At 26.1% G+C, this 24,513-nt stretch overlaps 7 protein-coding genes across 7 annotated transcripts; 2 read left to right on the top strand and 5 right to left on the bottom strand.

The window, feature by feature from the left end:
• Positions 1-1,457: 1,457 nt before the first annotated feature.
• PmUG01_09022100 (DNA helicase, putative) lies at positions 1,458-3,392 on the top strand (the record flags this gene model as incomplete). Its single annotated transcript, XM_029004902.1, has 1 exon — positions 1,458-3,392. The coding sequence occupies one exon, from the start codon at positions 1,458-1,460 to the stop codon at positions 3,390-3,392; it is 1,935 nt and encodes a 644-aa protein (XP_028861545.1).
• A 637-nt stretch (positions 3,393-4,029) lies between these two features.
• On the bottom strand, positions 4,030-4,914 carry PmUG01_09022000 (conserved Plasmodium protein, unknown function; the record flags this gene model as incomplete). Its single annotated transcript, XM_029004901.1, has 1 exon — positions 4,030-4,914. The coding sequence occupies one exon, from the start codon at positions 4,912-4,914 to the stop codon at positions 4,030-4,032; it is 885 nt and encodes a 294-aa protein (XP_028861544.1).
• A 1,609-nt stretch (positions 4,915-6,523) lies between these two features.
• On the bottom strand, positions 6,524-7,105 carry PmUG01_09021900 (conserved Plasmodium protein, unknown function; the record flags this gene model as incomplete). The annotated part of the gene is made up of 1 exon (XM_029004900.1): positions 6,524-7,105. One exon carries the CDS (start codon positions 7,103-7,105, stop codon positions 6,524-6,526), a length of 582 nt encoding a protein of 193 aa, XP_028861543.1.
• A 1,384-nt stretch (positions 7,106-8,489) lies between these two features.
• On the top strand, positions 8,490-11,179 carry PmUG01_09021800 (conserved Plasmodium protein, unknown function; the record flags this gene model as incomplete). The annotated part of the gene is made up of 2 exons (XM_029004898.1): positions 8,490-10,786; positions 11,044-11,179. The coding sequence occupies 2 exons, from the start codon at positions 8,490-8,492 to the stop codon at positions 11,177-11,179; spliced, it is 2,433 nt and encodes an 810-aa protein (XP_028861542.1).
• Positions 11,180-11,927: 748 nt separating this feature from the next.
• On the bottom strand, positions 11,928-12,995 carry COQ4 (ubiquinone biosynthesis protein COQ4, putative; the record flags this gene model as incomplete). Its single annotated transcript, XM_029004897.1, has 1 exon — positions 11,928-12,995. One exon carries the CDS (start codon positions 12,993-12,995, stop codon positions 11,928-11,930), a length of 1,068 nt encoding a protein of 355 aa, XP_028861541.1.
• Positions 12,996-14,148: 1,153 nt separating this feature from the next.
• On the bottom strand, positions 14,149-21,805 carry PmUG01_09021600 (conserved Plasmodium protein, unknown function; the record flags this gene model as incomplete). Its single annotated transcript, XM_029004896.1, has 2 exons — positions 14,149-18,245; positions 18,430-21,805. The coding sequence occupies 2 exons, from the start codon at positions 21,803-21,805 to the stop codon at positions 14,149-14,151; spliced, it is 7,473 nt and encodes a 2,490-aa protein (XP_028861540.1).
• A 1,631-nt stretch (positions 21,806-23,436) lies between these two features.
• On the bottom strand, positions 23,437-24,366 carry PmUG01_09021500 (conserved Plasmodium protein, unknown function; the record flags this gene model as incomplete). Its single annotated transcript, XM_029004895.1, has 4 exons — positions 23,437-23,470; positions 23,918-24,007; positions 24,155-24,227; positions 24,345-24,366. The coding sequence occupies 4 exons, from the start codon at positions 24,364-24,366 to the stop codon at positions 23,437-23,439; spliced, it is 219 nt and encodes a 72-aa protein (XP_028861539.1).
• Positions 24,367-24,513: the final 147 nt, after the last annotated feature.

The following is a 24,513-nucleotide window of genomic DNA, read 5'->3' as shown; positions in this document are numbered from 1 at the left end:
TGCAAATTATCAAAAAAAAAAAAATAAAAAATAAAATAAAGTAAAATAAAGTTGAATAAAACAAAATTAAACTGAATAAAACAGAATAAAAAAGATTAATATAAAAATGCAAATAGAAGTGGTCAAGCAGAAATTGATAAATATGCACAACGGCAGTTATACTGAAGATATATATATATATAAGAGAACAATGATAAGAACTGGTCTTAGGAAAAATAGAAGGGTATAGAAGGGTAAAAGTCATAAAAAAATTTCAGGGGGGAATGTAATAAAAAAAATGAACACAAAATAATGGAGATAAAGACAATAGAGATATAATAATACAAAAAAAAAAAAAAAAAAAATTAGCAGTACTTTGTTTTGTTTTATTTTGTTCTATTTTGCTTCATTTTCTTTCCTTTTGTTTATTTTTGTTTCATTTTATCTTATTTTGTTTTGTTTTGTTTCATTTTATCATATTTTGTTTTATTTTGTTTCATTTTATCATATTTTATTTTTTTCTCTATTTATTCGTTTGCTTAACAATGCAGATGAGAAATAGAAAAGGTAAACATATACACACATGCATACTTACACATACTAATTATATTTCGCAATGTCTCATAATTTATGGAAATGACTAAAAAAAAAAATAATTACTTATCAGTTTTATTGTGACACGGTATACAGTTTCACACTGCATCTTTTTACGTTTACGTTTATGTTTACGTTTACGTTTATGTTTACGTTTATGTTTACGTTTACGTTTATGTTTACGTTTGCGTTTGTGTTTACGTTTGCGTTTATGTTTACGTTCATGTTTATGTTTATGTTTACCTTTACGTTCATGTTTATGTTTATGTTTACCTTTACGTTTACGTTTAATTTATGTTTCCTTTCAGCTCCACTTACACCTTTTCTATTTCATTATCTTTATTATTACCTTATTATTTTTTTTTCTTTCTTTCTTTCAATTTCCATTTATCTTTCAAGAAGAAATATTATACATTATCCAGATGTGCATTATTTCCAATAATGTAATAAGGTGTGAAATTATTAAGTGCATTGTTATATTTTTGTATTTTAAAAAATCCTTTTTTTCTTTTTTTTTGAGAAAATCAAAATTTTATTAGTAAAAAATGAGAAAAAAAAGCCTATGCAAAATAGTACACATGGTTTATAATGTAGGAAAAAAGAATGAAGTGCTAATATAGTAAATTTTGTTTTAATGTGTAAAAGTTATTTTTATGTTTCTAATTTTTTTTTGCTTCTCCAAATTTACTTCTCCAGATTCGCTTCCCCATATTTGCTTCCCCATATTTGCTTCCCCATATTTGCTTCCCCATATTCGTTTCTCTTCATTTTTGCAGCTCCCTTTCTGATGAATGAATTAAAATTGTTTGTTTCTTTTTCTACATTTATAATAATGTTGCGTGAACACTTAATGCTATATTTTTCTTTAATCAATTTTTAAAGAAATGAAGAGAAAATCTGTATTTATAAAAAAAAATGTAATAAAGTCTCAAAATACTTTGGATAAATTTGGTATTTTTAAAAAGGTGAATGCAGTAAAAAATGAAAATGACGAAAGTGTAGGGAAAGTAAAGAAGAAAAATGTAGAAGAGGCAAAAATGAATAACATCGCAACAGTTAGGATAAAAAAAGAAATATCAGAAGAAGACGATAATGAAAATATAAATAATAATGTTATTAAGAATGAGAATAATGATATCGAAAGTCAATCAATTAGAGTTAAGGTAAAATATGAAGATAAGGTTACAAAAGAAAAAGTTGATGATCGAGATATTATAGTTAATGAAAATAAAGATACTAAACGTGAAAAGGGAAAAGTAGATGATTGGGATGTAAACAAAGATAAGGAAAAAAATACTGTTAAGAAAAATGAAAACCATATAAATGAAAATATTATGCCATTACATAAAATATATGAACCAATATATAAAGAAGATTATATAAATGAAATAAGAAGTAAAAGAAATCCATTATTAACAAAAGTGTTAGAGGAAGACTTAAATTTTAATTTGATTTTATGTGGACCTGCTGGTTCTGGAAAATCATCCTTAGTAAATGTTATCAAAAATAAAACTAGTAATTTATTTATATCGCTATTTCATTTAAATAATTTAAATAATGAATTAAGAAAAATATATGATCAGTCTATAATAAATTATAAGTTATCAAAAAGGAAAACTATTTTATGTATAAAAGATATTAATAGATTAAATAAAAATCAACAAGAAAATGTATTATTAATTTTAAAAAAAGGGTATTTTTACCTACTGGCAACTTGTTTATTCAATCCAATGAATATTTTAAATGCATCTATAAGTTCGCGATGTTTATATTTATACCTGAACCCGTATGATAAAATAGAATTAGCCTTAATTATAAAAAGAGTCATAAATAAATTAAACGTAGATATAGAAAACAGTGCTTTAAACATCATTATTAATCATTCCTGTGGGGACGCACGTGTAGCGATAAATATCATCGATTTTGCTATACAGAATATGAAGCGTGAAGAATTAAAGGAGAAAGAAAAAGAAAAGGAAATGGAAAGAGGAAAAGAAATAGAAAAAGGAAAGGAAGTAGAAAAAGAAGTAGGAAAAGATGTAGGAAAAGAAGTAGGAAAAGATGTAGGAAAAGAAGTAGGAAAAGATGTAGGAAAAGAAGTAGGAAAAATGGAAAAAGACATTGGAAAATATATGGAAAAAATACTCAATTCACAAGAACCTGAGGAAGAAATAAAAAAAAATGATATAATAAAAAAACAGATAAAATTAAGGGATTACAATGAAACATTACATAATTCTACAGACTCTCAAAGTAGCAAGAAAGTCATACAATTAAAAAATATAAAAAATTTTTTACAGAATTTTCCATCAAATGATAACAAGTTAGATCATTACAATTTTATTTCAGGTTTACATAAAAGTATAAGAGCAGGAAATATAAAAGCTGCTATTTTATATTTAACCAAATCGCTAAAAAATGGGGAAGATCCTTTATATATATGTAGAAGATTAATTAGAATAGCTTCAGAAGATATTGGTTTGGCTAACCATGATGTTTTATCTATATGTATTAATACTCATTATGCATGTAAGGCTATAGGGATGCCTGAATGTCAGACAGCATTAATATATGCTGTTATTGTTTTGTGTAAATCTTCAAAGAGTAATTATATTTACGTTGTTGAAAATAACGCCAAACAAATATGTAATGAATATAGTTTCGATGTCCCATTTCATTTAAGAAACACATCAAACAAATATATCTACACAAATCAGCCTGAAATTTTAACCTTCGAGGAGCACTTAAATAAATACAAGGACGTTCAAAAGTATTTGCCTGACTATATAGAAAACCTGGAACTTTTGCCTGAACTGTGAATGAAAAGGGGGAGTGCAAACCTTGAAGAAAGAAAAAGGAAAAACGGAAAAAGTAATGTGCAATGTAATCGAACTTATAACTGTAATTAACTAAACTCCCTTTTCCATACATAGCGCAAATGTACATAGTACTATGCATTGTCTAGTAGGCCTATATGCAATTTTTATGTAAACATATATGTTAGTTTGATTTTCCATTTTTATTTTTAATTTTTATATACAGTATATTTTCTCGAATTATTTTATTATTTTTTTTTTTTTCATTTATTTTCTGACCAATTAAGAATTTTTCTTCTTTTTTATAAATTTGATTATGAAATGCATTTTTTTTTGATTTGATTTCAAATGAAACTGTTGTTATGATGCGTTACACATGGATAAATATAATGCTTTTAAAAAAAAAGGCTCCTTTTTCCATTAGTAGAAGCCAGTTTTCAAAAATGTAGGATGAAATAGAAACGCGTAAAGATATGCATATATTTATATATATTCGTATGTATATGTGTACATGTATGTATTTGCGCACATGTGGGTGTAAGTATGTGCTTATGTGAGCTCGCAAATACATGTACACCCACATACGCGCAAGAAAGTATTTTTTTTCTTTTTTTTAACTCGTGTTCCCTTTTGAAAAACTTCATCTTCCAACTTTGCCCTGTTTTATATCGATGACTGGGTTATAGGTTAATATTTGTATTTCATTAAGAATATTTTTTATATGTGTTTTCCTCTCCTTTAATACTTCATTAAAAATATATTTTATGATGTAAGCAAAATCTTTTAAATTATTATTCGAAACGGTAATGTTAAAATTAAATAAATTTTCGTAATCTGCATTATATATTTTTTTTTTATCTTTCAACTTTTCCTTTATTAAGTGCAACGCAGATATGATATCATGTAAACGGTTATAGTTATTACTATTATTACTGTTATTATTACATTCTAGTAGTGGTATATTATTCGCTTTAAATATATCATTAATTTTTTCAGTTAATACATTCAATGTAATAATTCGTGTCATTTGTTCTTCCTTATCACGACAATTAAGATAATTCAATTCGAAAAAATTTACTAAAGTGATATCCTTTGTTTCATCTTTATGTTTTGAGTTGATCTCATTATTTTTTTCAGACACATTTAAGGCATTGTGTGTTTCACGATTTTCTACATTTGCATTATCATTATCATCATCTTCATGATTATCAAAATGAATTAAATCCTTATAATCATCAATTAAAGCTAATGTTGTCAAGTTGTTCAAAATGTACGTCCTAACTTCTGCATCATTAATATTCGATTTATTAATATTAGTTGTGTTAATATTTAACTTTTTTAAATATTTTAATATATGTTCAACATAATTTTTTTCCTTCATATAATTAATTTTTTCTCTCTCCTTTGGTTTATACAGACGAATTTTTTCCTCTTCAAGTTTTAATACCATATGATAAAAATCGTCTTTTCCAATATCGATATTTTCATAATTCATTAGCTTCAGTTTTCTTCCCAGAGAATTCATATTATAATAAAAGGAAAATGTGAACAGGAGTAATATAAATATATTCAAATAAAAAAAATAATAAAATAAAAAAGTGTGAAAAATGGTAAAAAGGTGTGAAATAAAGGTGAAATAATGGCAAAATAAAGGTGAAATAAAAGTGAAAAGAAATAAAATCAAGTTAGAATAAAAAATTGTGATAAAAGTAGTGCAGAGATGATATCAACCGAATGACATTTATGTAAACATGTATACGCTGTGACTGAAGTACCAAGAGTAATACTGCATAATGTATACATATATACATATAAATATGTACTTCGAAAGATACGGTTAAAAATTTGTAAGGAAATTACAGCTCTACAATTTGCTGTTATTTTCTAATATTCAGGTAATCCTGAATATTAAAGGTGATTAAATAATCACTAAAAAAAGGAGTAACAGTAACACATTAATATCTTCTAAATTTTAAATATGTTATATTTATGTTTACACTGAATAATTAAAATTTCACGTTTATATCATGAAGGTGTTTACAATCAATAAAAAAAAAAAAAAAAAAAAAAAAAAAAAAAAATGGGCTCCTGAAAGGACATGAAAGAGAAAAATTTTTTTTTTTTTACATGAACTTGAATTATTCTTTTTTCCTCTACCAAATTTAAACTTTAAAATTTTGCCACAGCTTTATTAAAAGAAATAAAGTAATGTGAAATATTATATAATAGTAGTTATGAATTTTAAGAGTGTATTACTAATATAATATAATTAATTATTTTATTTAAAAAAAAAGGTGTATATTAAAATGGTCACAATAAACAGCAAAACTCAAATTAAGTGTAAAACGAAACACATTAGTCGATGCTCTGTTAAAAGGGAGAAAATGACCCTTTAATTATGTAACATTTGTGCATATGTAATTTATGTACATATAATATGTGTATATGCTCTTCTAATTATCTTGTCGTTTGTACTGCGGGTATTGTTATTCGAAGTAAATAATTTTTTTAAAAGGGCCTTTTACATTTATAAAGTGACAATATTTAATACGAAAACCTTTTTAATTATTCTTATGTGCAAAAGAAAACGTTTCCGAATTTTAAATTCGTAACAACAATGCAGGTTTTGCATAGAAAATGGGATAAGATATTTAGGCATTTGTACATGTATCCACAAGCGTGTACATGAGGACACAAACTTTTTATATAGCTGTATTTTTTTTTTTTTTTTAAATAAAACGCTGTTTAATCTTATGAAAAAAATGAAAGAAAAATTTTAAGGTAAATGGAAGAATTAAAGATGAAACAAATATATATGACATATATAAAAAAAAGCTTAAAAGGGGTGCCTTCAAGTATTCAAAAAAAAAAAAAAGATAGACACATGTATATATATACGTGTTACATTCCCATGTATTACAAGAGATGGTAACAAATGGTGCATGCATCATCTTTACAAAAATTACTATTAATACGCACAAATGACCTTTTTATAAACAGTAAAAAAAATAAGGAAGAAAAAAGGAAAGAATAAAACAATATAAAAAGGTATGAATATATTAGTAGAAATAGGTATGAATATATTAGTAGAAAAAGGTATGAATAAAATAATAATTGAAAAATGGAAAGATAAATTAATAAAAGAAGGAATTAAAAAAAGGATTTTCATTATTTTGAACACTGGAAGGATTTCCTTCCCCATCATTTTCTGATTTTTCATCTTCTATGGGTTTTTTTTTCTCATCCTCTATATATTTTAAATAATTATAAAATACTAATAAATGATGATGACATAAATAATTAAACGAATTTAATTTGTTAATTGAACTTATGGAAATACTTAAATCTTCGTTAATACTAACAGTGTTACAGATACCAAATATCTGTATTATATCATTAACTTTAATATCATCATTTTTTTCATTATAATTACTAAAAGAATATGTTAGAAGTAATTTTGCTTTAATATATCCTGTTGTGTCATCAATTGTGTAAACTATAAATTCTTTTTTTTCTTCTATATTAAGTACAAACCCAACTATTTTAATAAGGTTTAATTTTTTATTTAAAATCGTTAATTTATGTCTGTCTTTCTTGTATGCTCGAATTAGCATACTAATATTAACATACATGAAATTAGATTCATTTGGTTCTTCTTTTAACTCATCATTAAAATATCCGCTCTCAATGTTTAAATTTGTTACTAAACCAGACATCTTCTACTACTCAAAAGGGGAATATCTGTATGTACTTACATGTAAATATTCAAAGCATATGTACATAAACATATACCTGCATATATGTATGCATATGTATACATATAACATATGTATTACATGCGTATATACATGTATATATTTACCTTACACATACTTAAGGGCTAGCACATATATGCAAACACTGTAAGTCCACAAACAATTATATTTACACAAGTACATGTATAAGAAAGTGTTATTTCAAAAGGAAAGACTTTAGTTATATTAACATCCAAAAAAATAAGAAAAAAAAGAAAAAAATCATAAACTTAGATGGCATCACCGATGAAAATGTATAAGTAAAATAGGAAATTCTCAATACGACGAATTAAAAAAAAAAAAAAAAAAGAGGAAACTAATATAATAAATAGTATATTTCTTCTCAATATATCTTCACATAAAATGAATATCATTTGCCCATAATAGAGATGTATTTTTTATCATGACTGACATAATAATCTATAATAGTATTAACAGTTCTTGTGTATTAATATTTACAAAAAAAAAAAAAAAATAATAAATAATGAAGTTACAATAGATGTGTTATTTTTTTAAAAAAATAAAAAAATAAAAAAAAACTCTATGAATTTAAAAAATGCAAAGGATACAAAACATGATTATTTTTAAATTAATGCACAAGATATTTTTGCGGCATATTTTTACGTACTTTTTTCGAGTTAGTAAAAGCTCATTTCTGTTATAATAAAAATAGTGAAAAAGCTGATTTTACTTGCCTTTATATTAATATTTTTTTTTTTTTTTTTTTTTGAAGAAAGCAAGAAATAGGGAACAATTACTATCGAATATTAAAAAACACAAAAAATAGAACAAACAACAATATTCGTAACGCTGCTCACATGTAGTGTCATCAACTTTTAATAAAAGCATCGTATATGTTTAAACTTGTTCATACGAAAATGTTAGCATAGTAAGAGTTTATTATATAAAAAGGCTGTTTACATGTAATCGTCAAAAAGAGTTAAAGTAAAATTAAAATAATGAGCAAAATGTGATACACTATCATAACGTGCTTCATAAACGAGACATCATGTAGTACTGTTATCAGCTGTGTTGTATATATATATATATATATATATATATATATATGTACATCCGATAAACCATGATGAAAGATTGACCTAAAAAACTGCCGATTGAAGAATATTTATAGAAAAAAAAAAATATAAAAGTACCTTAACTAGGAGGCACAAAAAAGTGTTAGTCAAATACTCCTTCAATTAGCCTCATATAAAATATGATAAATATATATAATTATTTTTCTCGTTATAATGAATTAAAAAGAATTTTACAAAATTATAATGTTCATGAAAGGGTTAAATTAAATATGTCATGTCGTACCTACAGTGTAATTATTGGAAAATATAACAAAAGTGATAAGAGAAAGTTCGTTATATCATCAGCGAAAATAAAGAAAGGATTAAAAACTGATTTTATAAAAAGAAACTTTATATATGGTAATAAAAAAAAAAAAGAGGAAGAAAATATTTACTTGAATAAAATTTTTTCAAAGGAAAAAGACAAAAGTAGTTTATTTGGAAAAAATAACGAAATTATAGAAACGAATAATGTAAGTAATATTTTCGTAAAAGAGTTGTTAAATGAAAGAAATATATATTATATGTACATGTATCAATATGTGTTAATTGAGTTGTTAAAGTATAACAATCTTTTTATAAATGTACTGCATTCAGACTGTGTGATAGCTTACATTATTTATTCTTTTTATAAAATAAAATCTACAAAAGGGGATGTTTCAAATGGTGGGTCATTAAACGCGCGTGTTACTACAGCTTCAATGTGTCAAGGAGCCATTGCAAGGGCTAGCACGACAAACGGTAAAAGAGAAAATGTATATATGGAAAAGTTAGGAAAAAAAAAAAAAGAAAAAAAAGTAGACAACAACGATAAGAACAACAATAGCGACAACCACAACTATAAGAAAAACGATAACGATAATGACGACAAAAAAAAAAATTTTTTTTACCCTCATAACTCTACCCTTTTCATTGGCTGCTCAAAAGAGAAAACACTAGCACTGTACGAGACCATAATAAAACTAAAAAGTGCCGACATATCAACATACATAATATCGAACGAGAAAAGCATTGATAATATAAAGAAAAATTTTTTTTTATATAATATTATTGTCTTAAACATAGAAAATTTAAATGACTCCTGCGATTTGGGTATTCTATTGGAGCAAATAAATTTTGTTGTGGTAGATGATGTATATGAAATATATAAAAAAAAAAAAAGTGTTATGTTAAAAAAAATTATGAAATATTGTAAAGAAAAGCAGGAAAGGCAAGAAAGAGGTAATATGGTGCAGATTCTTTTAATAAATAAATTATTTGATGGATGGGTTGTCAATGATATGATACAGTATTTAAAAAATATAAAATACAAAATTATTTTTGAAAAGAATATGAATGAAATATCTTCTTCCCCAAAGAAGTTTAACCGTTTTAGCGGAGTTACTGATGATATTTGTTACAACCCTTTTCACTATTTCGATTTGAGGGGATACAGGAAAAACATTTGTAAGCATATGAGTATTAATGCACCTTTAAACGACGACAAAAAATTTTTAATATTATTTTATTTGTTAAATATAAACAAAGACAGAAAAATATTAATTTATTACAATAAAAATGATATATATGCTTTCTACTGTTTTATCAATTCGTACATTCCATGTGTGTTCATATCAAATACCTACAACAGGTCATGTAAAAATAATATAGTGAGTACATTGCGCAGATCAAGTGACTATATCTTAATTACTAATGATATAAATATAAGAAAAATTTATCAAGTGGATGCAAATTTGTATATACACTATACCTTTCACGAAAGCGTATGTTCATATGTCGATGTATTATCAGATAATATTATAATGACAGAAGACAATCCAGTAGCGCTAGGAGTACAAAATGGAAGTAGTATTCTGGATAAAAATGAAGAGAGTAACATAGAAAAGAGCAGCAGTAGCAGTACCAATGAGGATATTGTTGAGTCTGTCTTATTTTACAACAGCAAAAAAGAAAATAAAGAATATGAAACGTTGAACAGTCTGTTGAATTTTACAAATTATTCTTTGCCCTCATTAAGAATCCTTAAAAATAATTTTCTCAATTTTTTAATTGAAGAAATAAAGAATGTTGTTATCGAAGATCACAAACATATAGAAGAGGCTAAAAAAATATATGAAAAATACGGGCACTCTTTTATTTCTGCTTCTTTATATTATATACAAAAGAAGAAAGTTTTTTTGAAAAATTTCAAAAAAAAAATTTATACTAATATAACTTTTATTGTAGAAAAAAATATTCTTTTAAATACGAAAAGTAAAATGATTAATTTTTTAAATGAATTATTAAATTTTAAAAAAAATGTTGGGGATATAAACTTTTTTATTCAAAATTACTTGTATTGTAAAAGAGGGTATATCTTATCAGTTCCTGAAGATATATATAACATTATACATAAAAATAAAAACATCAGTGTAAATAAAGAGAAATACGCAGCTGTCTGTATGTATATATTGTATAATAATTATGAAAGACACTTTAGAACTACCCATGCTAAGAAGGGCGAATGCAGATCGAAGAAGTCGATCAGGTTATATATATATGTGCAAAGTGCACAAACATGTACATATACATACATGAGGGACTTTTTCTTTTCTCTTTCATAAAATACAGCAAGGAGAAGTGCATTTACCTCCTTATTTAATTATTTATATCTCTGTCCATTTATTTGTTCATTTATTTGTTCATTTATTTGTCCATTTATTTGTTCATTTATTTGTTCATTTATTTGTCCATTTATTTGTTCATTTAATCATTTTATACAATTCCGCTTATTTTTTTTTACAGGAGGTTTAAGAAAAGGTTGAACATAAAAAAGGAAAAATCGGAAATAAGCAAACTCAAAAAATGGATGGAGTCTAGCTTCACAGTAAGTGCAAGAAATGCAAAGAAAAAGACAAGTGTAATATCTGACATAATCTGATGGACGTAAAAAGTGTGTAAACGGCCTTTTGGATTTTTTTTCATATGAACGAGATTTAAAATTATGCACAATGAATACGAAGTAAATGTTATAATAAAAGGGGGACATTTATAATACGACTGAATAATAGTATTGTTATGGTTTATTACAAAATATATGTTTTTTTTTTTTTTTAAAGGTATGATTATCAACATCCTCATGCAGAAAGAGCATTGCGTCACGCAGCTCTACGTTTAATAAAAGACAAAGAAATAAAAAAAAAATGAAAAATAATAAGAAAAATATAGAAAAATAATTGAAAAAAAATAGAAATATAATAGCAAAATAATAGCAAAATGATAGCAAAATGATAGCAAAATAATAGCAAAATAATAGCAAAATAATAGCAAAATAATAGCAAAATAATAGCAACATAATAGAAAAATAATAGAAATAAAAATAAAATAATTATGCATTAAAAAAAATTACAAAAAAACATGTGTCACATAAAAAATAAGTGTTCATATAATAGAGTAAAAGGGGGATAAAAAAATGTGCATTCGTATTTGTTGGAGGGTGTAAAATAAACTTTTTACATCTTTATTATTTATTCCATTCATCTTGTTTTGTTTGGGTATTTCCACCATTCGTGTATAAATATTAAGGAAAAAATGCATTTCGAGGGAAACATATTTTAAAGTTCGTCTTTATTTTCCCCACATTATTATAATTGTCTGTTAGTTCATATTCTCCTTTTCCGTCAACTCGTTCAGTTAATCCCGGCCATAAGACGTAAGTGTGAAGGTAAAGGATGAATATTGTACGTTTTTCTGAACAGATCGATGTCCTTATCAAGCCATTTTTCGATATGAATAGAATGCAAGGGTTTACGTGTTAATATCCCGGCGGTGTATGCCCATGGGTACAACTGTTTTAGTAATATTTTTCTTGGTTTATATTGAAAAAGAAGATATTTTTTTTCAGGATTTTTTAAAAATATGTATTCATTATTTAATTTATCAAATATGATGTCGTTATTACTATTATTTTCAAAACCGTATATAATAGATCCTCTCACAAAGGACGAATTATTAATATTGTCAAAATAGTACTTATATAATTTATTATAAAAAATATTATCACCCCTTTTGTCAACATGAAAATAATCAGTTAAATTATATTCATACTGCTTAATGGACATCTCATCTATATATTTATATATATCGTTATATGTATAGTCAAAATTTGATGTCAGAAAATTTGATGGAATTTGATCTTTAAATGTATATTGAAATCGATAAAGGGGTGTCATAAGAGGGGCTATTAAAACAGCTAGTAATGTGATAGGCAATTTGGTTTGTATTAATTCAATTAGTTTGAGAGCTGCTTCTGATTCTATGGATATATTTAAATCGTATACAACATGTCCTATATCGTGAATTTGTCTGTATCTTGTTAAAATGTATGAATAATTTATATCAGTAAAAAAATGAGACACTTCTCTGTCATGTGCATGTAATTTATATGTTTCTAAAAATTCCATATATTTATATCCTAACGTATTTTTTGGTAATTTTTTTAGTTCATTAAATTGTATATCTTGTCTAATTAGCAAAGGCTTCTCGCGTAGTATAACCCTACCTTCTTCATCTTCTTTCATATAATTATATATTTTTTTTACTGCATATAACGCTGATATATCTGCTGCATGGGCCAACAAGTGCGTTCTATCTGGAGCCTTATATATTCCTAATATCGTTTTTAAAAAAATTTCGAATTTATTTATTGTATTTATATCAATAAAATTCGATCGAAATAACTTTGCAAAGTTGTACATTTTGCACGAATTTCGGGATAAATCGATCGACTTTTATTTTTTTGTAAATTCATAAGGGGAAAACACCTCATATTATTTGCTTCGGTTTGAAGTAAACCTTCCAAAAAAAAAAAAAAAAAAATTAATTTTTTAAAGTATATTTCTATGTATCAAATAGAAACATTTATTTAGCGATATACTTACACATCCAGCACGCAGCCTTTATTATTGAATTTCCCTATTTTTGTATGCAAAATAATTATGTTAAAATGGATGCTATATGCTCTTGCGTTCGTACAACCGTGTAATTCTCAGTTAATGGGAGATATATGAAACACATTTAACGTACGAAACGAATTGGACATAAACTCAAGAGTGTGTATATCATATTATCCCCCGATTTGTTTACTACTTACAATGGTAATTCTGCAATTTTACGGCCTTTGATAAGCAATTTTATTTTATTTTTTTTTTTTTGTTAAAATTAATAGCTACAAGATTATATTGGTAAAAAAAAAAAGAATAAAATATGGAAATGAAGCAAATTATTCTTTGAGTATTCGTAAAAACTATTAATTTGACGTTGGAAAAGTTTTAATTATTTACACTTCATATTATACTGCTACTGCGATTTTTTTTTTTTTTCATTTTCATTTCCATTTTTCGATTTTTATTTTTCTTTTGCATATGGAACAAAAAAGAGTAAAAAAAAAAAAAAAATAAGATAAACAAGCAAAAACAAGCAGCTTCACAGATAGTTATGCATTCGCACTCCCATCATAAATGATGTTTCCATAAAAAGAAGCAGGACGTAAATATTAAAAAGAAGAAAACAATTGCTAAAAATTGTTACACACAAGTGAACATCCAGGGCTCGAACCATACATAAAATGAAAGTCGCACAAAAGATATAATATTGTTTCGATGAAAAGGTAACGGAATGGGAAAAAGAAAAAAACAAAAAAGAAATATCACCATATATTATAAAATAGAAACATATGTGTAAATCTACATAATGAGCAATGATAATGTTAGCTAGTTAATAACTATTTGAGAAGAGGAGAATAAAAAAAAAAAAAAAAAAGTATTTATAACGAAGGTTTTACAAAAAAAAGAATATGTAAAAAAAGTGCCTCCAAGAATAGGCCTGAAAAAATGCAATATGCGCTACACTTCAAAATAAGGTGGATGCATTATACATTTCCCTCAGCAGTATTGCTTGCTTCTCTTCATCGTCATCGAATATTTTTTCGATTGCTCTTTTTAAATTTAAAAGAATAAATATTGCTTTTTTTTTCATGAGTTTGTTGATATATTTTGTGGATTTCTTAGTGTCATTAGAAGAGCATTCACTGATATAATAATTTGCATCATTTAATTTCCTGCACTTTGTTTTATTCTGTTCATTTTCAAAAAATAGTAGTTTTCTTTTAAATCTACCATCACTTTTGTTAGCATTACTGTTCTGGTCTGTCTTGTTATTTGTTATCATTTTACTCTTGCCATTATTTATCCAGTTGTCATGCATTGTTTTTTTTAAGCTTTTCAAATTCGAAATAGAATTCTGTATGAAAAAATATTTATTATTGTTTCCTATATTCTCACCCATAATTAAGGATTCTTTCAAACATTCTCTTCTTAAGTTGCCCCTCTGGTCATTAGTGGTGTGTGGGTTATGAGGATACCCATTATCTCGATTGGCTCTGCTAATATCAATCCCTCTGTTAATGTAACTTCCTCCCCTAATATCATTGTCAATGCCTCTTCCATTGCAACAGCCGATCTCTTTGCTTCTAATTATCCCTTTAGCTTTATTAGTGCTATCACTATAATAAGCGTTACTTATAGACTCGTTATTTCTCTTTTTTAAATCCGTATCTCCATAATAATTTTTTTCGCTATTATTGTAGTATTTCCTCTTTTGGCTAAAATATATAGAAGCTACCTTATTCTTATTTTTGCTGTTAATTTCTTCCCAATTATTTTGGTCAAAATTGAAATAATAATTGTCCGATTTGTTTATTAATATGTTATTAGACATATTACCCTTTTCACAATTTTTATTTTTCTCATTAGAATTAAAATGAATATAATTTAATTCGTATACATTACAAAAATTTAATAAAAGATGAAAAAATATTTGCCAAAAATCTTGATATTTTTTCCTACTTAACATCATTTTTACGTTGAAATTTTTTATTTTATTTTCCTCTTCTTTTTCAACAAAATAACTGTCTGTTTGTTTTTTAATTTCATTAAAATAGCTGTTAATCTTTTCCTTATTTTTTTCATCTATTGATAAGAATTTCGAATAGTCTATATAATAAACCCTCTCCGAGTTGTTCTCATCCTCCTCGTCCGTTTCGTCATTAGACCTTTTTCTCGTCTTATAATTCTGCTTCTTATTCTGCGCCTGTTTCTGCTCCTGATCCCGCCTCATTTTCGTCTGACTTCTAGTTGTATAATTACATTTCTCCTCTCCTTTGGAGTTGTTATCTCCGTTACTGTTACTATTACTGTTATTATTACTGTTACTGCCACTGTTGCTACTACATTTACTATCACTATTACCGTTGGTACTACTACCATCCCGCGCGCAATTTTTCTTTCCGGAGTCTGCATGTACATCGTCTAAGGCAGATGAGCACATGCCGTTTTCGCCTTTGTTAATCGCCCCTTTATAGTACTTGTCGTTACTATCAAGCGTATTTGCATTTTCCACATACGTTTGTTCCTTTGCTTTTATGAAATTTTCTATTTCCTGATATTTGCTCTTACTAATGGTACTATCGCTAGCTTTTTTTTTCTTCTTCTTCTCTTCCTGTTGGTCCTCCTCCTCCTCCTCCTTGTTGTTGTTGTTGTTGTTGTTGTTGTTATTGTTATTGTTCTTATTTTTATTATTAGTAGTACTACCATTACTGCCGTTACGCTTTAAAAAATGATTGTTATGTGTTACGTATGTGATGTCTAAATTGTTAATAACGATGTTATTTCTATCTACTATTTTATCTTCATATTTATATTTCACATGCCCAATATGCCTGTAAAATAATAGACAGCTAGCTACTTGAGCAATTCCTACAAGATCTATATGATAATTATAAACAGAGTCAGTTAAAAAATTATAACAGTCACAATTTTTTTCTCCATAAAAGATATATTTTTTAAAATGTTTAATATCTATACCACGACCTATATCAATTAGGAATAAGTTTAAAGGAAAAGTATTTCTAAGAAATGCATTTTTATTATCTTCCTTTAATTTATCATTATAAAAAAGGTCATTATAATTATATTTTTGTTTTCCATCCTCCTTAGGATTTTCACAATGATTATTTTTCCCCTTCTTCTTTGCAGCTTTACTTTTGTCCTTTTCATCATTTATATGGTTTCTACCGTTTTCATCATATTTATCATTTATATGGTTTCTACCGTTTTCATCATTTTTATAATTTTTATCGTTTCTATCCTTTTTACGTATATTATAATCCTTTGTTCCATCATCATTGGACATATTTTCATTTTTCACAATTAAAATATTATCGATTTTAAGATCCCCATGTAACACATCCAATAAATGTAACTGTAGTACACCTACAATAATCTGGTATACAATAAATAAAATAAATTCCTCACTTATCGCTTTATAATTTTTTTTAATATAAGTATTGATTAACTCGTTTAAAGATATGACATATTTGTATGTGTTCATGAGCAAAATAGACATGCCATTTTCATTCGATGGATTTTGAGTTCCACCATTTTGTATATCATTTTTATTTTTAGATTTTTGTAAAGCATTAGAAGAACCTGACTTTTTTTTGTTCATTCTATAATGTAATTCATCAGGAAAAATATATCTATTTTCTTTAAATATTTCAAAAAAAAAATTTTTGCTACTATAATTTATGTTACTATATTTGGTATATTTGTACAACTTATTACTTTTTCTTACCTTAAGTATATAAGAAAAATATATTTCTTTTTTTGCTAAATGCAATTTTTGTTGGACTTTACAAGCTAATAATTTATCGTTAATCATACATTTATATGTACTACCATTAATCCCATTTCCACGTTTTGATAAAATTTTCATTACCCTCTTTTCATTCTTATCACTTAATAGTAATATCTTGGAATTCTTCTTTAATGATCCTACTAATTCGTTACTGTTATAATGAAATATTTTTGTATGATTTATGTTATTAATATTTGATTGCATTCTGGCAAAATGAATATACCTTTTTTTTTCCTGACTGTTGTAAGGATTAATCAGATATAAACCTCCAATAACATAATGATCAAATAAATAAATAACAACTAATTTGAATTTGCTATAAATACTATATATCTTATCTTCTTCTATTCTTTCATTCATATATATTTCGTATGTATCTGCAAATGGTTTATCAAAATGGTCCACATTATTCTCTCTTAACATTTGGACGTTCTCTTTTGCTATTTTTATATCTTCATATTTTTCATATTTATTCTCATACTTTGCATCCGTATTTAACGGTTCGCCTATCTTTTTCGTCCTTTTATCTTTTTCCTTTCGTGCTATAGAACCTTGCACAGCTCTGTTAACATTTGCATTTTCTAAATTCAAAGACTCCCCGGTACTATCACTCAGTGACATAGTAAATATTAACTTTTTACTATTTTTCCCTTTTGGCGTTTCATCATAAGTGCAATCTTTTTTTTTATTCGGATTCTTTTTTTTTATATCCGAAATTTTTTTTTTTGAATGATCTTTTCCTTCCTTGCCTACTCCTTGATCCCTTTGACCTCCATTATGTATGGTGTAAGCTTCATCTCCACGGTGGTCTTTTCCACAGTTTCCTAGATCTACCCCCCTGTCACTCCTCCTGCTGCTACTCTTACTTCCACTTCTACTTCCACTTCTACTCCTACTTCTAGTCCTACTACTATTACTCCCCTTCCTCCGTTTATCATTATTATATTTGTCATTTGTTACACATATATTTTGTTTTCCTACTTTTTTCTTTTTCACTGAATCCTTTTCATTTGTTCCTTTTTGTTCTTCTTGTCCATCTTTTAGCCCCACTTCTGAAAATGTATTTTCTGTGTCCTTTTTATTGTATGCGTTGCTTTGATTTTTGCCTTCTTTTACAAATTGTCCCTTCCTGTTTCTTATTTGGCTAACACGATTTTTGCCTTTTAATATATCTTTTTGCACCTTGATTTTTCTTTTTAATTTATGCTGAAGTCTTATGCTTCTCCTTACATTATTTCCACTTTTTTCAACTTCTATTATTTCTTTTTTCTTTTTTCCATCTTTTATAACTTTTTTTTTTTTTTTTTTTTTTTTTCCCGTTTTTTATTAATTTTCCTCCTATTTTTATGTAAAAATCTTCATCATCCGTTGAACTTTCTGTGGCAGTCGACTCATCGGAAAAGTATTTCGCATATTTTCCCTCATTTTTTATATTACGTTGTTCATCACTTTTTTTATGCTTAGTTCCATTCATACATTTTTCTTTTGATGATACAATGGACATCTTATCACGTTCCTCCTCTTTGCGATTTTGTAAAGAATCATTATTTGCAGCTTTATCACCAGGAAGACTACTACTAGGACTAAAAGTACGACTAAAACTATGATTAAAACTATGACTACAACTACCAATGATCTCTTCATCTATTACTTTAGCATTCTCTGTCTCCATCATTTTTACATCTTTTGTATTACTTGGACTTTGCATCGGTTCGTCTTCCTGTGTTGCTTTATTCCCTTCGATCATTTCCTCTTTTGCTACCTCTTCCTCTTGTGCTATCTCTTCCTCTTTTGCTACCTCTTCCTCTTGTGTTACCCCTTCCTCTTGTGCTACCCCTTCCTCTTGTGCTATATCTTCCTCTTTTGCTACCTCTTCCTCCTGTGTTACCCCTTCCTCTTGTGCTACCCCTTCTTCTTGTGCTCTCTCTTCCTCGTTTGCTATCTCTTCCTCTTGTGCTATCCCTTCCTCATGTGTTACCCCTTCCTCTTGTGCTATCTCTTCCTCGTTTGCTACCCCTTCATCTTGTGCTATCTCTTCCTCTTGTGCTATCTCTTCCTCTTGTGCTACCCCTTCCTCTTGTGCTACCCCTTCCTCTTGTGCTACCCCTTCCTCTTGTGCTATCTCTTCCTCTTTTGCTACCTCTTCCTCTTGTGCTATCCCTTCCTCATGTGTTACCCCTTCCTCTTGTGCTATCTCTTCCTCGTTTGCTACTCCTTCCTCGTTTGCTACCCCTTCCTCGTTTGCTACCCCTTCCTCGTTTGCTACTCCTTCCTCTTGTGCCCTGTTTTTCTCAAAAGTCGCACTAAAATTACTTTCACTATCTGCATTTCTTGCTAATTCTACGTTATCTACTTTGATTTGATTTTTTGGTGATGCATTTTCTAATAATTGAGAAGGTAAAGTGTATTCAATTTTTTCATGAACATTAGAATTATCCTGAACAGGCCCAGAAATTTGTTCCTCGTGTTTCAAAATTTCGACTTTTGCACCAAAATGGCTATTCACATGGTGGTTATTATTAAAACATTCATTATTTTCAACTTTATAATCATTTGCATACATAGGAAGGTTCGTGCAATAAGCATTCTCACTTTTCTTAATTAAAACGCATTTATTTTGCTTTAGAAGATTTCCGTATGTACATTTTAGTAGCTTATGCAAAACTCTCTTCTTACAAACATAACCATCTTCAGAATATATGTTGGTAACATTTTGATCACAATTAAAAGGGTGCACCTTAGTTAATTCATCTTTATTATTTTTACGCTTATACAAGAACCTGTTGCAGATATAGCATTTTGCATTATTTGCTTGTGCATTTACAGAAATGCTATCATATAAGTTTTCCCTTTTCCTAATCCTATTTCTGGATGTCTTTCTATATAGTGAGGAATATCTTTTCATAAACAGAAACTTATTTGGGTAGAAAAAATTACATTTTTTTTCATACTTTTGGTCACTTTCCTTTTTTTCCATTTTTTCCTCTTTTTCTATTTTTTCCTCTTTTTCCGCTTTTTCTATTTTTTCAACTTTTTCCTTTTTTTCTGTTTTTTCCATTTTCTCTACTTTCCCCATTTTCTCTATTTTTTCCCTTACTTTTTTTTTTATTGATAAGAATTTATCCTTTCGAAGCTTCTCTTTCCTTCTCAAGTGCTGTTCACTGTTATATTTTAACTGTATAACAGAACCGTAGACATGGAAATTCAAAAAATTTTTTAGTTCACTCCCATTGTACACTCTTTCATTATAGTTATCTATTTCAAAAAAGGTGATATTTAAAATTTCTTTTAATTTTTTTTTTTCTGAATTTTTAATATCAATTTTGACAATAGCTGTCTTCTTCATATGTACTTTGTTTGTGTCATTTTGTTTATTCACTTTCGCACAGTTAAACAATTTTTTCCTCATATAATTTATCCTTTGCTTAGATACATTATTCATAACATTTCTGTATGTCCTTTTCATTTTGTTCATAGTAGCTGATACTTTTTTTGTTTTATTTTTAAAAAATATTAAAAAAATATTCAAAAAGTAATGATTCATATATTTTGGTAAGTTAAAATATAAATATATAATAGTCACTTTTATGGTTTTATATATAGTGTATAGGGAAACTTGTAAAACAAAATCGACATTATCATTCAAATGATATAAGCACTTTTTGATAAAATAAAGGAGTAAAACTAATTCATAAATATATGAATAATTTCTGTGAGACATTTTAATATTTTTAAAACCATTACCAACTTCCGTAAACCTTTTAAAATTTTTAATATATTGAATAACATTCATTTCGTATGAATTAAAAGTGTACTTAATATTAATTTTATCAGTTAATTTTAAATTTTTTAAAGTGCCATATAGACGTATTTTTTGCATTACACAACTTCTTATACTCCTTTTGGACCACTGAAATATTTTTAATTTCCCTTTTATAACTTCATTATCGTTATATATTTCACCATAACAACTAATTATAGTATATTTCATAATATATTCTGCATATGTGCATAAAAAGAAATATAAATCGTTACAAAAGAAGGTATCCCTTTCGAAAATTTTTGCAACATCATTCATAATATTTTGCAGAGGAACGCCGTCTTTCCTCGACACTGGAGTATGTTTCCCTGCATTTTTAACACTACATATTACTAACTCCCCATTTGATTTTTTATTATTGTTTTGGACATTAGCCTTGTTGGTATTTATAGCACCATTTGTATCATCATTTATAGTACCGTTTATAGCACCATTGTTGTAAATTTTTAAATATACAAAAATAAGCAAATTGAGAGGGTTTAAGGAAACATACAAGTATCTGGTTAGTAGCTGCTGAATATTTGCATTAAATGTATCAAATATAATAATATGTCTTTTTATGTAATGTAATAAATTTTTTACACTATCATACTTAAACAATATTCTCGAATATCCATTCTTTACAACATTCTGAATATCAGTTTTGCTTATTTCATTTATAACATAGCAATTATTTATGTCAAAGTCTGCCAAATCCTTAGTGTATTCTAAAATAAACGAGTGAAATTTATAACCAAATTTATGCACATGAAAACTTAAATATTTTAACAATATATTGGAAAATTCTGAGCTGCGTTTATCAACTTTTAATTTTTTTATATTTTTATCAAATTTTCTTATATTTACTAAAATTGCAACAAAATCATCGAAATTTTTGTAAAGAATACTGCTATTTTTTTCTTCAATACTGCTATTTTCATTATGTCTTTTTACGAAATATATCTTCTTGATGTGATTTTTTACATATATCTTTTTGATATCTCCTTTAAACATTATTTACCAGAAAGAGATATGCATGTGTAGGGGAACACAAAAGAAAAGGGGGTAATAAAAAGGGCGCAAAAAATAGGCGAAAAATATTGGAGCAAAAATATGGAAGAAAATTTTTAAATGGTCTAACTGCAGGTATTTACGAAAAACCAAACATGAGATAATGAATTGGAATTACATAATATATAAAATACTAAAAATGTGAGTATGTTAGCTTATCCAACATGTATACAATATGTTTAAAATGAAGGGCTGCTGGAAAGCATATACAGTTGTATAAACATGTATGCGTGAATGTATATATATATATATATATATATATTTATATTTATATTTATATTTATATTTATATTTATATATGAACGCGTCAACAAAATTAGTGGGTTCAATTATATATTGTGAGAATATCTATGTTCCTCATGAAACTTCAAAGCTCTGCAAATAAGTATGTAACTTAGCGCAGAAGTGCCATGAAAATTTCCAAGTCGGTAAACAATGAACATTTCGAAAAATTAAAAAGTAAAATTTAAAATTTAAAATTTAAAAATTTAAAATTTCATAAACATTGTGTAATATGATGTTTCGTAATATGAAGAATGTGGAATATATTTATGTGTAAATGTATTTTTTTTTTTTTCCTTTTAATATGCATGTATTTTTAATCTGTTTAAACGTAAATATAAGAAATGTTAATTTTTTTTTTGATGTCATAAAAAAAAAAATAAAATAATTAAAAAAAAAAAAAAAAAAAAAAAAAAATGAAATAAATTTAAATAAAAAAATCTAAAAAAATAAAATAAATCAAATCATATCAAACGATAGGAAAATTTTGTAAATTTTAGTAAAATTGAAAATATGTAACAACGAAGGGACAAATAAATTTGAAGAAAAACAAATTACAATCAAAAAGGACAAAAAAATAAAAATAAAATAATAATAAAATAAATAAATATATAAACAACCTAAATATTATAAAAAATACAAAATGGTAACGCTTCCTGAGTATGTTACTTTTCTTCATGTGTATTTTATTACAGCAGATTAGGACTTTTAAATAACTCCAAGTATGATATTGAAGACATTGTTAAAAATATTTTTTACAAGTTAATTGTAAAAATAACTGTTATAGTATTTCACACACCCTATTATTCATTCTTAAATTACTATGTTTTAGTTTATATTTCTTTTTTTTTTTTTTTTTTCTTATTTTATTGGAAATGTTTACTTACAAATGTTTCGTGGAATAGGGTAAAAAAAAAAAAAAATTAAAAATTAAAATTACAACATAGCATATATTTCTGTTGTGTATTTTATCTATACATACATTTACATTCAATACCAAATTAATTTTCCACATTTACTCTAGCAAAGTATTTCACTAGTATTTTTTTCTTTAAGTGCATTTATGATAACTATATATAATGTTTTTTCTTCGCATTTTCGACATATTTATACAATGTGCAAATTGAAATTACAACAAAGAAAAGTTATCCCGTAAAAAGAAATGCTACGTAAACAATATTTTTAAAATAAAACTTAAAAAAAAAAAAAGAAGGAAATACTAATTCATCGATAGTATTATATATAATAGGTCTATCCATATTAATAATATGCATAATAAACATTATCTTAATTTATAAATCCTTTAAATGTTTTTTTTCCCAATTGCTGAAGAAAAAAGAAAAAAGAAAAAAGAATGATTGTAGACAAATAAATAAAAATAAAAACAACAAAAAAAAAAAACAAAAAAAATAAAAAAACAAAAAAAATAAAAAACAAAAAAAATAAAAAAAGGTGTATTTTCATACAAAAGATTTAAAATTGAATACACTTCTTGCTATGTAGTGTGATCATATTTATTATAAAATATAACAATATACCCTCTATTTTAAAATGCTTTTATATATACGCTGCATTTAATTATAATTTGTATAAAAAATAAAATGATCAAATGTGATAATTATTCGTACACATAAAAACAAAAGTCGTTTATGTATTTATGTATGCTTCTATGGGTGTATGTGTTACATATATACACGATATACAAGGTGAAACACTACTTCCTTTTCTTAAGCAAAGAATACACATAAATATTTAAGTATTTTATTTCATTACGCGTAAAATGGATCATAGATAAATTTATCAACACCAAAAAACATTACGTCGATTATTAACAACATGGATACACATATACTAGCAAATATCCTAAACAAATGTGGAAAAAAAAAAGAAAAATTGTCAGATTTACGTTATATTTTCCTATATCTTCTAAAGAGCATAATTTTTCCCCGCTACTTTTTGCCCTTCTTTTTTTTTTTTTTTCTCGGTTATTGTATTAAACTTATTTAGTACCACATATATCTTTGAGACTCCACTGCAGCAAACGAAAAAAATATTATCACAGCAGTAACTCCAAAAAGAAAGGCTAAAAAAAAATTCGAAGTATGGCAAATTTATATAATATTTGTTTCTGTTTTTTTTTTTTTTTTTTAAATATATATTATGCTACGAAGGGTGAACAATATTTATGTAACTTTATTACTTCTCCTGGATTTATCGCCCATTTTTGTAATTTGTCACTTTATATTATCATTACTATGGATTTTGACCTCTTTTTTTAATTACTCTTCGTACCATATATTTTATTATGCTTTTTATATAACAGTATATTATACATATATATTTTGCATATATATATATATATATATATA

The sequence above is a fragment of the Plasmodium malariae genome (assembly GCF_900090045.1).
Source record: "Plasmodium malariae genome assembly, chromosome: 9".
Taxonomy (NCBI): domain Eukaryota; phylum Apicomplexa; class Aconoidasida; order Haemosporida; family Plasmodiidae; genus Plasmodium; species Plasmodium malariae.
The sequence above is the reverse complement of the archived record's forward strand: the minus strand, read 5'-3'. Positions and strand labels throughout refer to the sequence as shown.